Raw genomic sequence first — 22,772 nt, forward strand, 5'->3', positions numbered from 1 at the left:
TGTCCTCGCGGCTCAACCCGTCTGCGCGTCCGCAAAATACAGGTCTTTTTTATAAGCTGATGACACACATGTGAATGCGGCTGTGGGAAGTCATGTTTGTAGACATACTAGGAAGGAAGTAGTGTTGAAATATGAATCGAGAAAGATGGAAAAAATACTTTTCATATCTGAATTGTCTGGCACATTGTTGGTCGTCATGTTCCTTGAAGGTAAGCACATGCGGCAGTTCATTTGACACTACACCGCACGTTTAAACGCGCGAGGCTCTGCCGGTCCGACCTTGAGTCACATCTCCACACTGCCTGCCCACGGATTTCCAGTTTCTTGGTTGTTGAAAATAGCTTGGCTGCTCCCTGCCGCTATGGCTAATTCCTTAGGAACCGGTGGATCCAGTTTGATCCATCCCTCTCCTTTATTTCCCTTCACCAACTTGTTGAGTCTTCGCCCATCGGTGTTCCCATTGTAGAAAAAAAAAAAGTGCGACGTGTACGGCTCGTGTAGTTACAGTGCGACTTCTGGAGAAATGTCGTTCGTTTGAATCATGCGGGTGCAGGGCTCGATGAGACGGTGTCGTTGTTAACTTTTCAAGTGGAAAACTCGACGGGACGCGCGCAGAAGAGGCTTTGAGGCAGCAACAGTCACAGTGTAGGAAACGGTAGATGTGCTCCTCCTTAACTTTCTCTGCCTTTTTCTGAATCTGCTCAGATTCATTATCAGATATCATTGGAGTGTAATCGTTGTTGAAACATGCTGGCGTGAAAGAAAGTTTGTCATACGAGAGATCACTGGACGAAATAGATCATTTTTGCCTTTTTTTGTTTCATTAAAGGGAGGTGGAGACAATTTACCACCCCTCCCTCGTCCTTTACTGAAATTACCAACTAAGTTTGCACAGGGGAGACGCTTGAAGGTAATTATATGAATACACCTTTTTAAAAATATATTTATATATATATATATAATGCATGCTACTTTCTGGTTTTGCTTTCGGGTATACACTTTTACTTGAAGCTTAAGAAATAGCAAGAATGTAAAACAAAAGGTTTTTCCAACTTTCTGTGACTGTAAAGTGGCCAAAGTTCCCTCCATAGATACAGAGGGAGGCCAAATGAAGAGCTCAGATCAATAAGGAAACTGTTGCTGGCTACCAGTCAGATTACCATCCTCATTGTTATACAGTAAACTGCAAATAGTCACATCCAATAAAGCTGACTAAGGATGTTGGGCATTCTGCTTTGGGCCTATAGGCCAAAAGAAAATCTGCAATGACACCGATGCTTTTTCTTTTTTTTTCTTTTAATGACAGGGGTTGTGCTGTGGCACCATACACCTTTGCTGTGTGATCTGACTCCATATTTAAATAATACAATATAAATGTACTACACTTCTCTCTGATGCAATGCTATTACAAATAATAATGATCAACACACTTACTTTGTATGTGTTGACTTTAAAACATGTTACACACAGCAACACCAATGGGTCCAGGGATACAGATGGACCTAAACTTTATTTTGCAATTCATAAAAATCAAAGAAGCCTGTTAACACCATGCATTATTGACATGCCCAGAAATATTTAGTTAAAAAAATATCAATTTTTCAAGTTGAATGCCTCGTGTTTCTTTTTAACATAATGTTATTTATTGTGTTGCTTGGTCGGTCTAATATTTGCAAACATATTTGAAGCGATACAGCTGACAGATTACTGTGTCACTGTAGTGAATGATTACATTGATGTGTATTCCTCTCCTGTTTTGAATAAGAAGACAACAGCTTAAATAATCAATCGCATCATTTCTGAGTTGGGTCTCTTACGTGGTATATCATTTTGTAAAATGCAGAAAATGGGGCGACCGTGCCAGCTTTAATTTAACGTCAACATTTTTTTTTTTAATAAAGAAAATGAAACAAAAAAGTTGCTGTTGCCACAATTAAAATAGTTCATATGGGGTAGCTTTATAAATATACATGACTACTTCTCTAATACGAAAACTGCACAGACCAGAGTCTCTGTTGTAATGCACCCCTGCACTGGACTCCATGCAAATGAAGCTGCTAGACAGCTTTGAATTTGGCTATTATTATGCTTTAAAACGAATTAATAGTCCACAGGTTCATGGTGTTTGCATGGATACGTGTTCAAGGTGAACTCTGATCATTGTTGCATGCAATTATAATGACACAGATTTCTGGCTGCACAGCTTTTAAGATACACACATTTGGTTTGGACAAATTAAGAATAAAGATAACAAAATATTTTAACATTATGCAAACAAAACCTCTATGTTACAGAAATGTAAATGTTGCCATCATTTTTCTTTTTATTCCCTGCAGCACTTGAAATGGAGGCTCCCGATGGCTACTGTGCTAGTAAGTCCTCATATTGCTTCCATTCTACCTTCAATGTACACTAACATTTATTAACATATACTCTTAGTTCATGCAGTGTATCGGAATGTGTTTTGTTGCACCGGTGACAATAAAGACGACGACTACGTTTGTGTGTTTTTGTGTTATTGTGACTTTGACATTATTCACTGACTGTGCTGTTACAAAATCTGACTATTTTTTTGCAATCGCAAGACCATAAACATTTCAAGGGATTTCCCCTAGTGCAGGCTTTTTCCTGTTCACCCCTTAATGGTAGAGAAAACGATGCATTACCAACATCCTGTTGAATGCAGCAGATACGGGATACGTGCTTTGTGGTGCTCCATTTACCCTTTTCTGGTTTCCTTTGGGCAGGTCTCTTGAATATATCTCTCTATCTCTTCCCTGCCCCCTTGTGTTTTTGCTTTTGTGTTAAAAAAGCAAAACAAAAAACAGGTAGCATGTTGTTTATGACATCAGTGGGGATTTTAGGTCTCCATTAGGGGTTTACGCTTATAGGAACACTTTGCAGGTGGGGTAAGGGTGGTGGTGTAAATCTATCTGTTCTATCCTCTATCTGTCCGTTCTGATACGTTCGGACCAAATAATAGTATGTTCCGTTTGCATAAAACTGCGGAAAACACATTTTTGTGGAACGCAGCCGTTTGCGTCTCCATCGCTCCCATGTATTTGACTGCGTTCAACACATTAGCAAGGCACGATGCTGAGTGCTGTTGTGACACACGTCATCATAATCTTGCACCACTGTACTCTCCAACACACTATACTGTACCCTGCTACACTAAATCCTACCATCCCCTCTTACATGCAAACTTATTCTACTCACCATCATAGAACACACACATATACTCGCTTATGAGCTGAGCGGCCACATGTACAGCCACACCACACGTTCGCTACGTACATCACTAGCTTACTGTCTGCACAGTGTTGTGGGAGATTGGATGCTATTCACATATATACACTGTCGTCTATAAGTAAGCAAGGATATAGTATCTGTGACTCAGAATAGTAGTATGATGCATACAGTCTGACAGTGATACAATTGTATGTGACTGACAATATTTGTGGTTTCAAATCCTGAATACCTGTTTACAGCATTGTACAGAACATCAAGAACAAGGGACGGTACAATTTCTGAAAAACCAGAGCAGCCTTGCTGTTGCTCTGACAAAACATGGTGTCCTTAAATGCACAGTGGCTAGAGTTGTTACTCAAAGTGTCCTTGGTCGAGATAGTGAACCGAAGTGTCCTTGGGCAAGACACTGAACCCCAAATTGCCATCGGTGTGTGAGTGCGCTGAATGTGCATTAGTTGAGATTGATTGCAGACTCTGCCACCAGTGTATGAATGATTGGGTGGATGTTAACATGTGGTGGGCAGCGTTTTGAGTGGTTGGCAGACTAGAAAGGCTCTGTATAAATGCAAGTCCATTTACCAAGTTCTGTATGTAGATGTCCACTTGGTCACTGATTACTTTCACACTGTATACTAGCTTAATGTCTGACTGACAATACTTGACAATACAATGTTAGTTTGGTCCAATATGGATTATTGGGCTGATCCAATGTCTCTGTCTACAGTTCCTGCTGTCAGCCATTCATATTAAACAGAAAAGTTTGATTGAAATTGAATTAACTTTAATTCAATTTAATTATCATGGTAAGGTGAAACATTTCCAGACCTGTGTTATTAATAAAGCCAGTGATAACGGACAGAAATGGTGAAACTGTACGAGTTGTCCTCTTACCAGACTACTGTTATATTGAACCATATCACATTTTAACAAATCATCATTTGAGTCCAGTTCAATTTCAGTTCATCAGCGAAACAAATCACATTTACCGGAGGTAATGCACAATAATTTGAGGGAAACTGTCCAGTATCATCTTACAGTAAAAACAACAAAATCTCCTATCTACTTTCAAACTGCCTGAAGCATATTACTCATTTTCTAATCTGTTTCATGTAACATATTCCTCATACAGTAAGTGAATAGTGTTTATATTAATCTTTCCAGCCATCTTTGACTAAACCTAAATAGTTTACTTGTAGGCGAAGAGCTAGACAGCAGCCAATAAGTTTCAACTTTAGTTTGACCGAAGACATTAACATTGTCATTGATTACATTAATTTGTTTCATCTCATAAAATTTGCTTGCGACTGTTATTTCAGCCAGTGAAGTCAACGGTTACAGTTACTAAGACGGCATTGTTAGCGTGAGTGAGACAGTATTGTGGATACAAAGGGGGTGTTGCAGGTTGTGCCACATATGTGTGAGATGATGATGATGATGTGCGTGCGTGTGTGAGAGTAAGTATGATTTATGACCTCAATGCAAATCAGAAAAATCGAATTACATTTATTTTGTCAGCGGTGTGTGTGTGTGTGTGTGTGTGTTTGTGTGTGTGTTTGTGTGTGTGTTTGTGTGTGCATGTCTGAGTGTTATGAATGTTTGTCTGAAGGAGGGTTCGGGGTTTGACAGGAAAAACCAGCTCCGATACACTGTGTAGCCACCAGCAGGTCAGAATGGAGGGCCACGTAACTCAAAAGCAATCTCTTAGTTAGTTTCAGTTCCTTACCCAGCTCAACATTATGAGCCATTTTCTGTGTATTTTATTTATTGATGGAGCTTGATCTATGTTTTCTTTGCCATTGCATACGTTTCCTGAACCTATATACCATTTATAAGTGCTTGTGCTTTCTTTTGAATAACTTGTAAGATCAGAAATTGCATTGACCCTTGTTAGATTCCATTTTCTTCCCTAGCTGTGTATTTGACCATCGTAAGCAACGGACAGACTTAATACAGGTGTGACTTCTTCCTTTGTTTGCCAGTGATTGCCCTAAAGACCAGGACACTTGACCTTTGATGAGGAACGTCTTTATTTAACGTTATTCTTTGTTCATTAAAAAATACATCATATTGACAGCATTGCGCATTAAAACATCATTAAGTTGATACCTTTTTGAATACAGCAATTTACCTTGACCCATTTATTCTTTGCAAAGGTGCAATGTGTAAGATCAGGTCAGATTTTTGGTTTACGACTTTAAAGAATGAACTAACATTCTCAATAGAATGTGAAGAGCCTTTTGTGTTGATATGTCAGAAAACGTCTCTGTATTGTGTTGCAAAGGCCTATTCTGTCTTGTTATACCACTTGTACCTTGGGAAGTGATAGTGAGTCACTGTAGTGACAGCATTACACCTCTACTGTAGTAGAGGTGAAAGGCTGCCCCCTGTTTGTTTGGAGCAGTTTGCCCGATATTACACATTGGACCTTTTTCAGATCTTTAAAGGAGGGTTCTTATTTTAGCATTTGAACCCAGGCAGCCCAATGCTATTAGCTTAGCCTTGTCACAACCTAGCCACAGTGCTGCCAGGTAATTGTCAGCATCTGCTAAAGTAATGGAAAATCCTTCATGACAAATCTGGGCCACTCCTGTCTCCAGGACAGCATTGCCAAGGGAGAACCAGTGTCGGTCATCTGAGATTTCCTCCAACCCCAACCTGTGCAACCCGAGCCCAGGCCCAGGGATTGTGTCATGCACAACGTCTCCCAGTATGCCCCACTACAATGTAACAATACCATAGAGGAGGTTGTCAAACTAAGAAGAGCTGACACAGCAATTGGAGATCTGACACATATTTCTTTTTCATGTATTAAGGGATCGTTGCAGACACGTTCAGCACCGAGATCGTTGCAGACACGTTCAGCACCGACAAATTGTAACAAGGCCATCGTTGTAGCGGTCTCAGATGCAACACTTTCCTTTGATTTGAGCTAAAACTTCCCTCAACCATTACTATTGCTACAACAATTAAAATAGCATGAGGCAGTCTGATGTCCTTGGATTGGATACTTTCCACTTTTTCACAGCGGTCAGTATACTTGAGGAAAAACATTGTGCTGGTGGTAAATGCAGGCTCACTTTGTTTCCTACGGGATCTGACACCTGGGTCAGCAGGAGTGTTTGCCTGTTGCCACTGTATTGTTCTAGTGACCCTGACGGGCCCGGGGTGTAAGGGGATAAGGGATTGGTTTGCTCTCCCTCAAACCACACAGGACACAGGACACAGGGCTATCCATAGCCTGGGTTCTGCACAGACTGCTGAGAGGATGCAATCTGATCCACATTTGCTGGACATTAGGATCCCATAGGTACAGATAGATAGTTTAGTTAGTTGCCTTGTGCATTCTATATGGAGACCTCCAAAGTTATCATTCGGGTTTGGCTTTGAAGGACATCTGAGGGTAGGATGAAATTAATCATTTTTATTCTGAGAAGTAATTACTATACAAAAGGCTACAGTATAGCATTCTAACTATTTGTTTAGGAAGACTTTTGATGTACTTTTATTTGTATTGAAGTGAATGGACCAGGATTTTTCTTCAGGTTAGGTGTGGAGTTTATCATCACAATCTGTAAGAATCTCATCCTCTAAAAAATGATCTTCAAAATACTGAATTTTTACTCTTAGTTTCTCGCTTGACCACCTTTTATTTTTATTATTTATTATTATTATTATTATTTATTATTTGCCTTTAAAACCCTAATCATTACATAGTTGCATATCTAATATTAAAAACCTCAAAGATTTTTGTTCACATACTGTAACTGCCTTGTATTGTATGTGTTGTGCAACTACAGTATTGTACAGGACAATGTCGATTGCTGTGTTTCTGCTTGTCTCCCAGGTAACGGCCAATGCTCTCCCGGTAAGGAGAACTCAAGAATGTTGGCGGACGCGTCAACACCGAATGGACGGACAGTACCTCAGGTTCCTAATTCCCCAAGTGGTGAGTGCTCAATCAATAGATACACGTTTCTGCTGTCTGCCGAGAACCACAGTATGCACACACACTAGTTCTCGTTTAAACAAATATACCAAGGCTGTCAATCAATTACTATTCTTAATCTATGTATTTATTTATTGATTATCTGATTAATTGATGAAGTTATCAAAATTGACCATATATCAATATTTGCTTATGTCCTCAATTTCAATTATTTCAGCTCAAAACATATCATTGTGGCAGATAAGTATAAAGCATTGGATTTAAATATCAAAAGGGGGCATTAGAAAACAATAAATGGGTTTATTTCCAATATTTTTTCCAAATACATCATCAGAGAACATTTAAAGGTGCAAGATCCGATATTGGGAGCATTTTTATTGCCTCTCAATGGCTCTCAACAGCCGGCGGCTCATCCGCCACGGTGTGTGTGTTGGTGAGTGAATGAGGGGCAAGCTGCGAAGCATACAATCACATAAATGCCATCCAAATACCATACTCCAAAAAAACAAAGATAAATTAGGAATAAAGTGCAGGTTGAGTGATTAAGAATGCAGCTTTGTATGGGCATCTTAAATAAAAGTAGTATTCGATAAACACTTTGATCATTCTTCAAAGATGACTAAGGTGATGAAAATAAAAATAAGGTTTGGTAAGGTTTTTATTTTTCAAAATACATTTTTTTCAATTATTATTTATTAGTTTTTATTATCATAACCAATAGTGTTTGACGTCAGTGCTGTCCCATCATCGTTTTGTCTTAGTCATGGAAGAAAAGGTCTCTGACAAGCATATTTCGTCATTGTTGCAATCAACTAAATAATACTGTTGGCCTAACCCCTTATAAATATATCGTGCAAAAGGCAAACCTCCAAGGATTGTGACAAAAGGGGCATGCACATAAATAAAAAAGTACAAACAACTCTCACTTATTATTATTGTGCAGTAAGAATAATATTTTATATTGTGTATATTGTAAGATTGCAAACCCTGATCTTAGCTGCAATTACCTTAAAAGCAAAGGTCTTTCTGTAGCTGGCAAGTCAGCTCAGAATGAACTGTTTTGTGATTTTATCCTCCTTTGGTGAACGCCCAGCTTGATAGATAAACTACCCTGTTCCATCTGTGTGTTATTCAGCTTATGACTAAATAATTGTACTTTTCATTGTTCCTATTTGTTGAATCTTTCAGACATGAAGAGTTTTGTCAGCTTTTTCTCCTCTGTGAGTTCTATTGGTAATGGCATCTATTTGTGGACGAATTCTCCACTAAGCTGGTCCAAGATCCTTGAGGGTGCAAGTGGAGTGGACAATGATCGTGAAGGTTTCTCAGACTTGCTTTGAGGATGTGATGCTCTAGAGTCTAGACATCCTGCATAGCAGTAATCTACTTTCCATCGCCCTCAAGCAAGCCCATGGCTAGAGCTGTCTCTTTGAAAAGCTTATAGTTTGTGGCCTCATACATCTTGAGGTCCTCAAAGCTTTGTGGGCTTCTGACATGGAGCAATTTTAAATAGAATCTATCTTCATGCACGACATCATGTGGAATCTCCATGTAAAGTAATTGTATTGCCTCAGGGTCTCTCCCGTTGAGTTTGGAGAAGCGAAGTAATGTCGTGTTTTTGGCTACAGCCGGGACCTCCTGTGGAGGGCCTTCTCTGAACGCAAAATGATGCTGGCCTTCTATGTGGATAGCAAGATTGACCACTGCAGGCAACCTGTCCTGGACATGTTATTGTGTTGCTCTCCAGTGAGTGTCAATCAACCCGTCACTGATGAAGATGAATATCTCATCCCTGCTCTCAATGGTTACAGTGCCGATGTCAACTTACTCATGGGCATACCTGTAGAGGTACAACGGCATGGAAGGAGCCAACAAATTCAACATTGATGTCACACTTATATAGGACACGGGTTTTAAGGAACGACCCATCTGCTGTCAAAGATGAAGCCATTCTACTCAATGGTGTTACCATCGTCTGGTCTTTCACTGTGGTGAAAAATAGATCACATGTCCTGTATCTGGTTGCTTTTGCAAGGGCATCCAGATGATGCGTGTAGAGGGCTGCCAATATGTGAAAATGAATATGGCTTGGTGTCCGGGAACCTTCCGGATGGGATTGCCAATGCTGAAGCTAGCATCCCTACCAACTTTGAGGTAAATAGTACATTGTAACAGACGTTCTGAATTCACAATTTTTAAATATCACTAATCACATCAACAACAAACGATGCAATTGTAACATATTTGTAGAATATTTGTCTTTAACAACATAATTTCCTTAATTGTGCTCATAACTGCAATTATTTTCAAAAGCCCCCTTAAATGCTTTGTTTTATAGAACATGCATGTTATGGAATTCCATTTCATTCAGTATCAAATAAATACATAAATATGCCAATAAAATGAATAAATAAGACAATAAATATATACATAACTGTAAATATAAATATACAAATGTGTGTCAATAAAGTTCAATAATCAAATAAATATATTTTTATCTTTTTAAAACGACATTTTACAAAGGACTGTATTTATTTATTTCAGGGGACTTTTATTTCCTAATGTCAAATTTATTTCATAGCTCTTTTTTATTGTCATCTGTTACATTCAAATGAATGTTTCATGGTTATCTCACAGATCCAGACCACAACATTAGAATTGGTTACTCAGCCTCACTCCTAGGACGCTGGGGGACTGCTTAGCCGGAAAGTTTGCTGATCCGGCGGGGAATCAGGGCGGTCCGGGATCAGATTCCCGGCGCTGGGGTTATGACTGGCTGAATTAGAGTTGTTACTGTTCAGTCAACAAATGGGACAAGAACTTTCTTGCTAGCGCACCCCGCAGTGCCTCCCTGCTGCTAGTAGACTTCTTTGCCGGGAGGGGGGGTCGGATTGCAGCTCTGGAGATGGAGCCGTTGTTGCAATCCATGTTGGGCAAGTCCTAAGTCCAGAGCTGGGGGTAGAGTGGGCGAACCCATGTACTAAGGCTGAGTCCTTAGCCCTTCGCTGCAAATTGTCCCAAGCTATATCAGAGGAAGACAGAAAAAAAACTTTTTAAAACTTTCTTTTTTTTATTGCCATTAATAAGGCATTGTTTTTGCTTTAGTTCCCCTTAGTTTAGTTGCGTTCCCCTGCAAAAGGCATAGTTGCTTCTATTTCTTTGTAATAGTTGTTGTCATTACATCCAGATAGCAGTCCATAAATCAAATGCTCTGACCAGAAAAAAAAGTCCTTCCGACTCGACTACAAACAGTATCTGCTGCCGGAACTCATTACGACATTATTAACAGTTTAAAGCAGTCTATAAACTCTTTCTTATGTGCTTAATGTCTTTTAATCTAGCACAAATGGGTTTAAAATGCCAGTATTAAGATTTATAGAGTCTTGTTGTCATTTAATGATTTTAATAAGCATCTTATACCTATTATCTTACGCCCAGCGTTATCAGTCCATCTGAGGTATATGAAACTAAACTGAATTTGTGACTTCTTGTGGAGCTGTCCAGGCCCTGCTGAAGTTTCTCTCCTTCTGTCTTGGCCATCTGATATTTTCTATTGCTGACTTACAGTACAGTGTTGACCTAACAATTAGATATATGTACCGGGGGCCACATGTTGGTTGCGGGCAGTTAGTGTTAATTGCTATTTTTAAAAACTCCATTTGAATGAGTATGTGACGAGTACAGTGGACACCATGCATTGAAAGAGGCAATACACTTAAAACAGGACTTTTTTTCAATACATGATGCACTCACTAGATTGTAATGCCTGTAGTTGACACTATGCATGAAAGGAGCAATGGTAAGGTATGAGTAATTCATTACCTGTGGCCTCTTGCAGCTCCAATGATCATTCTCTGTCGATTGTCCTCACAGTGCTCAGCTCAAAAGTCAGATAGTTGTTTGAAATGAGAGACACAAAGCAGTTTCTTATCCATGTTTTACATTTATATTAGATGACTGTGAAGGTAGATGCAAGGTTTGATAGGAAAGCATAAATAATAAGAAGTGAAGAAACACGAATGCTGCTATCTGGCTACTTTGTTAGCATGCTAACGGCAAATTGAAAATAAATAAAATACAGCAGGATTCTTAGCCTCCGTCTCTGGAGATTCACTACCGGGCAAATTGCAGGCAGTGTTTTCTTTCTTGGCATGCTGTAAACTACTTTTGTCGTTGTCCTCTTCTTCTGATATATTGTTGATAGATTCCGGTAGAGGAGTAGCCACTTTGTGTATGGTTGAAAATGTAGAACAGGGACAGTAGTTCCACTGCAAGTGTTTATGTAACATTAAAAGTGAAATTAAATGATAAAAAAAACACAAATAACAAACTATGCAAAAGCCAGCCCCCTGAACTTAGTTTGGAGCATGTTTGAAGGGTATTGGACACACAAACCCACAAACACAGAAATCCACAAACACACAAAAAAGTAATAGGATAAAGATGGATACTTGTTATAATAGCAGTACTTTCCACACAGCTTCAGAACTTTTGTTCAAAAATGACAATATCACACATGTTGTGCTGTATAGCAGTTACCCAGAAATGTTGCCGGATTCCTTTCAGTGTATTGATGTGATGCCTCAGATTAGCTCCAGCAATGTCACTGTGAAGTAGCAAAGTAAGAAAAGGGGAAACTATGTGAGACGGGGCAACTGTGGGAGAAAAAGGGAAGCTTGTTCACCACAAGTTTAAAGATACAGGGAGGCAAGCTGGGCCATGGTTTCACAGGGAGATACCCTTCACTGATAAGAACGTTTGTCATTCTGGAAGTTGCCCAACATGATTTGCCATTTGAAGTTTGGTTACAAAAGAAGGGCTACATGATATCATCTGCTGAAAATATGCATGGAGCGCTGTCAAATATTAGTGTCAAACACAGGTTGTGCAGCGATTGTCCGGGATGTGTGCACTTTCTGGTGATAAAAGGTAGAGGAGTAGAATTACATCCTTTGAGCCAGATGACAGTTTGGGTGGTAAATGTGACATAATTCATTTTTCTTAATGATGTGTTGCTTTCAGTTAACCTCCCAATCAATTGTGATCTTTTCCCCTGATTTTCTGTGGATTATGGGAAACTCAGATAATTCACACACTCTGTGCTGTAGAGAGGGGTAGAAAAACATTATTTAGCGTCATTATTTTCATTGCTGCTTTTGTCGTAGCAACCGTCGAGTGTATCCTCATCTGACCACTCAATGCATTTCACTCTGCCACCCTGGAGAGACAGATGTAAAGATACAAGGAGCTGAATAGCAAGGACGTTCAGGTCTGCTCCGTGTTGCCAGGATACAGCTGTCGAAGGCTTGATAGCGATGTGGGTATTGGAAAAAGTGTTTCTTTTGTACAAACTTGGGCATTGGAAACACACAGGATCTGTTTAAAGAATGCACTTGCTTTGTGGAGATTTCTCTCGATAACCTGTAAAAAGGGAAATGTTGCCTGAATATCTAAATTTCGTTTACTAGCCTCGGAGAGAGTGGATACAGTTCCAAAACCTGAAGGGGCAGTTGATGGAAGCAGTCTGATGGGAGGCTTTAGTAAAACGTCATATGCTCACACTGTGATTATTGCCCCACTAAATCCCAAAACAGGATCACCAGGATAAGTAAGTTTTGCTTGGATGATGTTGAAACGTTTCTTTCTGCAATATGCCTAAAGCCCCTTTCACATCCACTGTCAACCCATTAACAAGGCCAAGATTTGATTTTTGGAGGATGTCTTATTACCGAGTATGATTCTTGGAAATCTTTTGTCACAGCTGTAGTGTGAACAAAGTCAATTCTACAAAAGAGGATCAATTCAAGTTAAGCTTTACTATATGGCCCAGAATCAAAAGTTGGTTTTAGGGTGCTTTATAAAAAAGTATAATTCAAAAAACAAAAGCAGCGTAATCCTTGTTATAAGCATGCACATGGTTTTAATATTGTTGTGACAATGTTCAAAGACTAAACAAGGCAAGCACAAGCAACTGTAAATATGACAAACATTATTTGATTCTATATATAGCTCATGTGGTTTGTGCATGGTAAAATAATGATATAATAATAATAATAATCAATTGTTTGGTTGAATATTTTGAAACAGATTTTCTGGTTGACTGACGTGTATACAATGTGTACAATCCAGGTGATTATTGGGACAAGAGTCACCGGGAGTGTAGGTGGATGAAACTAGGTGTAGCTGTGAGTGTGTGTGTGTGCGTGTTCTATCTTCTGGGTAATTATTTTTGTGCACAAGTATTACTAATTGCCGGTGATAAGTAGAGACTGCAGGTGGTGAATAGTTTACCTCCACAGCCACCCACACACAATTATACAATCTGTTGCCCTTGTCCTCCAGTCAGTCTCCCATTGCTCGTCATGTGTTCTAAGCTACAGGGCCTCTGACACTCCCTTTTCTCCCCAGGGACAGCCAAGAACCAGACCAGCCTGTTCCTCTTCCTCTCTCACTCATTTTCTCTCTTCTCAATGTGTCAGTCAATCCTAATGCTGCCTACGAGTTGAGTTGCTAAATTGGATGCCCACTCCATACTCGTTTAAATTATGTTATTTCACACAGCTATCCGTCTTAAGTCATTATTTATGTCCATTGCAGATCATTATACTTCTAGCCAAACCAGTCCATCCTGCTACCAGCACAGTTCACTTCAGACCTTTACAGTTTAAATCATTTCAACAGAGGATACTCTCCCTAATCTCAACTCTAGCCACACGCTCTACCCTTGGGATGTAGACAGCCTCTCTTATAACCTAACCTAGGTCAATCCATCCATTCCAAATAAACACGGAACCTTTTTGGTGTAATCTCCTCATGCTTGACCAAGTCATGCAACCAAAGGCCAACCAAGACTACATTGATAAATGATTCATTGTTGCTTTAGGGCATTCTTGTGGTAGAGGTTCTTTTATGGCACTCCCATGAAACCTGCAGTATCTACGTTTGACGCTGTCATGTTTGTGCATCTCAGGATTGCTGTTGTTCTATCTTACAGAACTGAAAATTAAACAGGAGGAAGAAACAGCGGAGGAGGCTGACAACAGAAGCCCAGCAGAAATAAGCCAAACAGGGGAGGAAGGAGTAGCATTGGAAGAATCCATGACTGACAGCCCGAGCAATGTACAAGATGGATTATCTGAGACAAACGTGACAGCTGATTTAGGCAGTCGACAAACACACGGTAACAATAATTACATTTACAAATGCCATTTAAAGACGCTACCTGGTACATTTTTAGGTATTGACAATCCACAAAGGATATGTCTTTTTTTATAATTAAAATCTGGGCGGTGTTTGTTCCCCACCTTCAGGGTGAGTCACACATTATTTGTTTTCCTCGACAGTGGGTAGAGAGTGCTTTCTGCTTGGTTTTTTTCTTTTTCGTTTGTTTGTTGAAGGACAATAGCTTAGACTTGGAACTATTATCAGGGAAAATATCCTTGGAATCTCCCGCAACCTGTTCCAACTGACGCCATGGCTGATCTGGTTGTCACAGCGTTAGGATCATATTTCTCTTTTCCAACTCGCTGCAGATCAAAAGATTTGCCAACAGAACAGCGGACAGTCGTTGTGATTCAATGGCAAATCAGAAGTGTGTACTGAACTGTATCATTTCACATGATATAAAGTCCACAAGACTGTTCAGGAGAGATAGACAAGCACACATCTACATTCATTATTCTGGAAAATATTGCATTTACTGTTGAAATGTACACAAGTAAATGCAGTACCAGCTCCTTTTTTATTTTATACAGTTAGATATCTGCAGCATACCCACTTCACCTGATATGCATGTCTTTGGAATGAAGAAAACATGTTCAAGTTCAATTAAATCTCAATTACATTAGTTTTAATCATTTCAGATAATCATTTAATGTATTTTGGTTCGAGTAATAATAGTTTAATCTAATTTAAAACAGTCCAACAAAAGTTACAGAATAGGACAGTTTACTTTAGCTCATTTATCATGAGTGCTTTGTGGTTCCAGCACATGGAAAGACAAAGTCAATTGTCAGTCACAAAAACAAAAAAAGGTAAATTAGTTCAGTTAGAAACCGCTTACAGGGTTGTTGATACTTTCCAAAACCATGATCCACAATGTGTGGTATTGACTTCCTGTGCTTGCCTCTATCAGGTGACAGGCCGTTCCAGTGCAACCAGTGTGGCGTCTTATTCACCCAGAAGGGAAACCTGCTAAGACACGTCAAACTGCATACAGGTGAAAAACCCTTCAAATGCCCCTTCTGCAGCTACGCCTGCCGGCGGCGCGATGCCCTCAGCGGGCATTTGCGCACTCATGCTGGTAAGACTTCTCCTCGCCCTCTTCTTTTTCCTTTTTACTCATCCACTTCTGTTACCCAGAAGAGACTTTTATCGAAAGTGATTCAGAGATCTGGAAAAAAAAAAAGAAATGCTCTAAATGTTGGGATATACGATCTTTATTTTAAAAGATAAATTATTTAGTTTTGAATGTCATGCTTGTGTTACCTGTACCTAATTACCCCAGTCTTCCTCAGCTGATAAGCTTTGTGTAACTGAGACTCTAATATAAGAACTAACAGAGCTATAGTGGCCATACATGCTGGTTGGCGACTTAGTGTCTCGTATCTGCTGCAATGATTTTTATTTTTATTATGAGCATGTTATAGACAGCGTGAGTGTTTTGTGGTTAGGTATCAAGGACATGCTGTTCCTTAGTTGCTTGACTTGCTAGGGAGGAAACTATCTGTCTGTTGAGAAACACATGGGGAGGGCTGGCAGTCGCTCTCAACTGTAACCCACTTTCCTATCAGAGAGGATATGCTCTCCCCTCTTTTGCACCTTTGAAATCAAGGTCAGATAATGCTGTCATTGCTGCCTGTGATGCCCCCATGGGGGTTACTCGTACACAGTTCTCTTTTAAGATAGAGGCTACGTGTGTTTGGGTGCGCATCTATGTGTATGTGGCCATATTTTTTGTGTTTGCGTGTCTGTAATCTTTGTCCCAGTTGTTACTCAGAAGCTTTTATCCATTTCCTAAGATCTATAGCTCCACACCTGTCGTCCGCCATCAACTATGACCCTTTTCCTACTTTCACTTCCTTTATTGTTCAGCCGAATTTGTTTGTCACATCCCCTAACCCCTTATTCCTGTAAAAATTTGAGTACTAAGTTACACTTGCCTTCTTCAGGTCATTCAGTGGGTAATGTGAGGAATTTGATGTTGCCAAGTTGTGCTGTCAGGACGTTCTCTAACATACAGTGACACCAGTCTGTGTAGTACACCTGGCAACCTGGTGTTGGAAAAAACAGCTGTAGCCAAAAGAGGGAATACAGCATTGAAAGAGACCCGAAAGGAAAAATGTAAGACAAGAGTGAGAGTCAGAAGAGAGAAAGAGGGGTAAGACAAAAGTGTGTCAGATTTGGCTGCTATCCCTAAGGCCAGGTTAAATGTTGGAGAACGACATTATCCATTGAGGCATAGTGCATTGGTAGAGTCATTATTCAGCAAATGCTTGAGAGGCAAAGAATGTATCATTTCGTTGTACAGGAGATTTATATTTGAGCTCCCGTTTATCAGCCAAAAGCAATCAGTCAAGTGAGTCCGAGTGCACAGTGTGGACCATTTGCATGAATAAGTTTAGCGTCTGAAAGGTGGATTCTTCAAGTCCATCCAACATCTGCGCAAGGTTGTGTGTGGGTGGTTATATAAATATGAAAAAGTAATGAAGTCTATGTTGTGTGTGTGCGTGAGTGAGAGAGTGTGTCGATTTGAGCTACCAAGAACATGGAAGTGATACTTGATTGAATACTGCCTACTCCTTCACCAGCCAAAATGAATATTACTGCAATGACTTTGCAGGTACACCAACCCACGCTTTAATAATATGGAAACTTTTTGTCATTAGCCACCACTTTTTGTATCTGTTCATACTCAGAAAAAAAGAAATTACAATGAACAATGAGTTTTGCCGATACAGTGTCATTCATAGACCACTGAGTCCTGAATGACTGATGCAGCAGAAAACCTATTGTCATTCCACACGATTCACTGAAGAGAACAGTGTCTGCTGATGCAAGATGTCATTCTGCAACCAGTGGGTTTTATTTCCCTCACACAAATCATCAAGAAGTAGTTCTTGGAAGACAATGTAACATTTACAGCTGAAGGAATATTAATTTCTGAGTAACTTGTCTTCTTGTAAAACATATAATGTGCAACAAAAAAACTCCAATTCCTTTCTGTGGGAGAAAGGGTACTCATGTTCACGTGTGAACTATCACCTATGTCTAAATGTGTGCGTGTGTGAGTGTGGGTTACAGTCTCTGTGCCTCAGACTGAAACATGTTTGGTTTCTCTGTTCTCACAGTGACAAGAGCACTGGATCTTTTTCAAGTAAATAGCTGTCACCATTGTCTCAGTGAATGTCTTACTACGCCGCATGGCTAATGGTGGTGGGTCACATCGGTATGCTGAGCCTCCAGTTCGCTCAGTCCCTTTCTGAGTCATTATGTTAGTTTTGAGAATACATACAGTACAAAAAACTATATCGTCAGCAGTGTCTGCTTGTGCAGGGTTTTCACTTTGGTAGAGCTATTTGGAATGAAGGTTTTACACATTTTTAATACAACTTTTACCTTAGTGTCCAAACAGCTCATGTACTGTAGTTCAATTATACAAAGATGAGGACACTGGTGACCTTAACATCTATTGGCACATATATAGGCTGTCCTGTCAACTCATAACTATATGCCCTTATAATTGTTAATATATGTTTATATATATATATATACACTGTATATATTGATCCATTTATTAAGCGATACAGCAAGATGGATGGATGAAAGGATAGATGGGCTGATGGCCTGAGATAGATTGGATATGTCTTCGTCTTTCCACTTGTCAAGGTTGGAAGGAAGAATTGAAATTGAAATAGAAATAGCACAATGAATCTCACTCATCATTCGGCAGTGGGAGTTAGTTGTGTGTTTCTGAGACTAAAGCATCTTGAAGCGCAGACTTCATGGTGCAACTATCTTTTTCCCCCACAGCATGTCTTTGTGTCTGGTGACAGTTGTGTGGAATCCTCACACTAGTAGTGGAACCTCCATGATGTCAGAGGCTCGCATTTGGTTTGCTTGTACTACTGATACAGTATTTACTACTACGCACCGCCCAAACACTGCAGCAGATTGCATTATCTCATTGGACGCTACCCACTCTCTCTGTCTGTAGCAATGAATGAAATTAATATGCTTCCTCTTGAATGTCCTCACTTTTAGTTGGCAAACCACACAAGTGTAACTTCTGTGGGCGGAGCTACAAACAGCGCACTTCTCTGGAGGAACATAAAGAGCGCTGCCATAGTTACCTGCAGGGTATCGGCTTGGATCCGAGCGCCAACGCTGGCCCTTACACAGGTAAATTGTTTTACTAAAGCTGTAACCATCAAAATGAAGGTGGCCGAAATTGTAATGGAATCAGTACAAAAAAAGGTGGATCTCACAGGAGAACTCTGTAATAACATATACACTGTGAAGTTTACGTATGATTTTTTTATTTGTTGGAATCAAACCAATTGGTCCAGTATGGAAAACATCTCTGTAGAAGTGGATTGAAATTTGAAAAGGCTGATATGAAGCACACATTCGTACAATTCTTTACAGAAAGTTGTCTGGCTGTTTATTTTATTATCAGCTCAATGTTTCTTTTTCTTTCAACTTTTAATTATATGTTCATACATTCATACAGATTTCATAATGTATTAATAATTACATAACTGCATTTATATTTAATTCATTCAATCATTAATTCTTTTAATACTATTGAGTGACAGAAATAACATTTCCTGAGGAAGGTTTATGGGGCAAGAGGTTAAGATTAAATTTCAGGCTGTGATTAAAAAATAAATTTGAAAGCAAAATTCAGATTTTCTTTTTGTTTTCACCTCCCAAGAAAAGTGATTTCGCGATTTAACAATGTTATTTTTCTGTTTAACTGAACACCTAAATATATTCTTGCCTTTTCTAACCCCCTTCCCTTCTCAAACCTTTAAGGTGAGATCCCTAAAGACCCAAGGCCCATGGCGGAACCCAACACCATGGCTACCTTTGATCGGCCACCTGTCATTGAAAGACTGCTCAGCAACGTGGGCAAGAGGAAGAGCACCACGCCTCAGAAATTTGTGGGTGGGTATTGAAATAAAGCCAGTCAAATAATGTCTTTCTCTACTTTAGTCTGTGTGGAGTGTCCATGAGGATCAGCCTGATGCAGTTTTATTTGACGTTATTACATTTCAACTCCTCCATTGTCTGTCTATGAACTGCCCTATGTGCTCAGATTTAGTTTCTCAGAATTCGGTTTTTATTTGCCGCACTATTAAAAAAAGAGATCATGCAAGCTAGAGCAAGCAGTTGACTGAGAGGCAAGGAAATGTTTTTCTCTCTGTGGTTAGGTACACCTGTAACTTTGTCATTGCTCTTATCGAGAGAAAACAGCTCACCGCATCCCTGTTCAGGAGGGGTTAAACAGTGCAGTACTAGATGGATGGGGTTTTCCACCTCATCAGATTTGTACAAACAGAATATCAAGTTGAAAATATGAAAAAGAAATCCTGAAATATCAGCAAGATACAACTTTGACTGACTGGAAAGGACATTTCGTGAAGTCAAGCCGTGCTCATATGTTTGTCCACATTTTTTGTTCGCTCTTGTTTGTAGCTAATAGCAAGAGTGTGGCCCTCCTCTTAAGCTAATGCATTCATATTTATTATGTTTTGTATCTTGCATTATGAAATTGGCATAATCTTGATAAATATTTTCATTTCCACACATTCATAGTGCCACTATTTCATGCAGGTGAAAAGATGGGATGCTACAGATACCCTGAACTCGGCTATGAGATGGGCCTTAAGTATGAGAAGCAGGCGGAACTGATGTCGGCCCACATGATGGACCAGGCCATCAGCAATGCCATCACATACCTGGGATCGGAAACTCTTCGGCCCATGCTCCATCATCCGGGTCCCCCTCTCTCTATGCCTGAAGGGGTGCCTATGGTCAACCCCCTATTCCACCATGCCCTGCCATTGGGCCAACGAACAGATCATCCAGGAAACTGTGACACGCTGAAACCTCATCATCTTCCGCCCCTTCAGCCCCATGACTTCCCCAGCCATCCAACCACAAATGGCCCAACTGCCTTATCCAGGCTGGGCAAGCTGCACCATGCAGGGCAAGAAGAATCTCCCAACAACAGTGGAGTTGACTCTGCTGACTCAGCTCGCAGCAGCCCTCGTGAGAGGCAGGGACACCATGGGAGCAACCCCATTCCTGGCCTCAGGTCTCGAGCCAGTCCAGCGGTGGGCTATTCAGGTGACCGGGTGACAGAAGCGTTACCTAGAAGTGTTGCAGGAATGGGGACTGGGATAATGCGAGTGGCCACAGAGAAGCCTGTGAGCCAGGATGGGGTTCGGGTGTTTGGACGAGAGGGCCAGGAGTTACGGGCCTACCAGTGCGAGCACTGCCGGGTGCTCTTCCTGGACCATGTCATGTACACCATCCACATGGGTTGCCACGGATACAGAGATCCATTGGAGTGCAACATCTGTGGTCACCGCAGCAAAGACAGCTATGAGTTCTCCTCTCACATAGTCCGTGGTGAACACACCATCCAGTAAAAGGATGGGTGGGAATTTAGGGAAAGACAAAAGGAAGGAAAGGAGCAAAAGCGTGATGTCCGTCCTTACCCTCAGGTATCTGAGACTGCACAGTTGAAGGGCACTGTAGACAAGTGTAGCACAATCATAGCAGATACTTATTTTAAGCTAATTATGTGACTCTGGACAGTTGAACAATCATATGAAGGTATGGGCCAAAGACATATTTTCTACATATTTAATTGAGATTAATAAAGAAGAAGGAAGGTGAGTTGTTTTTTTTTCTCGCAAAATGTTCATGAATTGTTTAACAGAGCAGCTGTCAAACTACTTAAACTAGTTTTTCATTTTAGTCTTATTTGGGAAGGTCTCCTGTTGTGCTTGCCCTGTCATCGTGGTTTTGTTACAGTAAAATGTTTCCACTCTTAAGAAGTAAAGAATGCATACAAATGCAGTACAACCAAATACAATGTCATATTTAACACTGAAGAGGTAAAGACTTCAGATATTCTCTAAGTTAATTAAATAATTCATGATTTATGTCATGGTCATAATAAGAGTATGTATATAACTGGCCCACTTAGTGTGGCATATCACACAGGATCCATGCAGTTTTCTTTTTCTTTCTTGTTTATATTGCCAAGGCCTAATAATGCTTGTTTTTCCGATGAAAAATGATGGTACACATATTGTCATGGTCAACTGGTGCTGTATGTTCTAGCTGCAAGCAACTTGATGTCCATTTGGACTTGATTGCCAGTGGTGTGGTTGTCTCTGATTGTAGGCTATCTACCGTATCTGCAGCTGTAGACATTTGACCAGTCTTGCCATCATCTTCAGAATTAGGTTGTGGTTTAGTATTGCTGTGTGTATTTGCATAGTTTCAATGGATTAGCATACATAGATTACATCCCACATTTGTAGAAATTAAGCTTACTTTAGACTTTACTGTGGACCCCCAATAATGGATACAATAACAAATGCATTTAATTGAGACTTTTAGTACTGTAAATAAATGTGAAGGGAACTTGTAGGCTATGAATCCATGAAGAGAAATGTTAATACGAGTGTATTGAATGTGTCAATAAACACAAATACAAAATAGATTTACAGATGCATATCACACATTGTACATGGCGGTAGGCTAATCACAAATGCATTTTCCAACCCACTAACACATGCAAATAAATGTTACATATATAGAATGCATTTAAAACAATTCATGTTCCTTTAATTAATACCTAATTCGTGAAGCTGGTGAAGTTTAAAACAAAATCAGACGACACCCAAAAGCTAATGCTAAAAGGCTACGTAGCCTGCTGATAACAGAAAACTACCTCTTAACAACCCCTTTGTAAGATTCAGCCAATGTGATAGCGTTCTTTAATACACTTTAACTGCAGTTATAAAGAATAAAAGGGCTGTTTTTTGTCTTTGCTACACTTGAGTAGTGGACCAGCTATGCTAAACACCAATGCTAGTGAAGCTAGCTAGCTAAGTAGCCTATAATCCTCTCACAAAATCCTATCAATGTTTTAGACTGTCAATTGCTTAGTGTTTACTTACACTACTCGTTTTACAATTATCAGGGGCTGGTAAAGCACTTCCATACCACTACCAGAACAGAGAAAGAAGACCACCAACTTCCTGTGGCTGACTTGTATGTTTTGTAATTTTAAAAGTCAAAAATCCAAACTATTTGGAAAAAACTGTATAATACTAGTTTATTCTATAAATATATCAAAAATACTCCGCATTTTAAAAATGGCTATGTGTAATCAAATCCACATGCAGATAGGGAAACAAATTACAAACATATTACAATCATCTGCATAAGAAGCATTTCCAACCCAAGTTTAAATATAATGCATTTAGAGTTCATTCTAATCGATTGTCATATACATTTGTAAATCTATATTTTTCTATCTCATGAAACT

General features: G+C 39.8%; 1 protein-coding gene across 1 annotated transcript; it reads left to right on the forward strand.

The window, feature by feature from the left end:
- Positions 1 to 798: 798 nt before the first annotated feature.
- Positions 799 to 20,856, forward strand: ikzf2 (IKAROS family zinc finger 2; the record flags this gene model as incomplete). Its single annotated transcript, XM_079276697.1, has 8 exons — positions 799 to 910; positions 2,337 to 2,372; positions 7,097 to 7,198; positions 14,193 to 14,378; positions 15,333 to 15,500; positions 18,461 to 18,598; positions 19,235 to 19,366; positions 20,036 to 20,856. Exons 2-8 carry the CDS (start codon positions 2,345 to 2,347, stop codon positions 20,854 to 20,856), a joined length of 1,575 nt encoding a protein of 524 aa, XP_079132823.1. The 5' UTR covers positions 799 to 910; positions 2,337 to 2,344.
- Between the last annotated feature and the right edge of the window lie 1,916 nt (positions 20,857 to 22,772).

The sequence above is a fragment of the Melanostigma gelatinosum genome, assembly GCF_949748355.1.
Source record: "Melanostigma gelatinosum genome assembly, chromosome: 10".
Lineage (NCBI taxonomy): Eukaryota > Metazoa > Chordata > Actinopteri > Perciformes > Zoarcidae > Melanostigma > Melanostigma gelatinosum.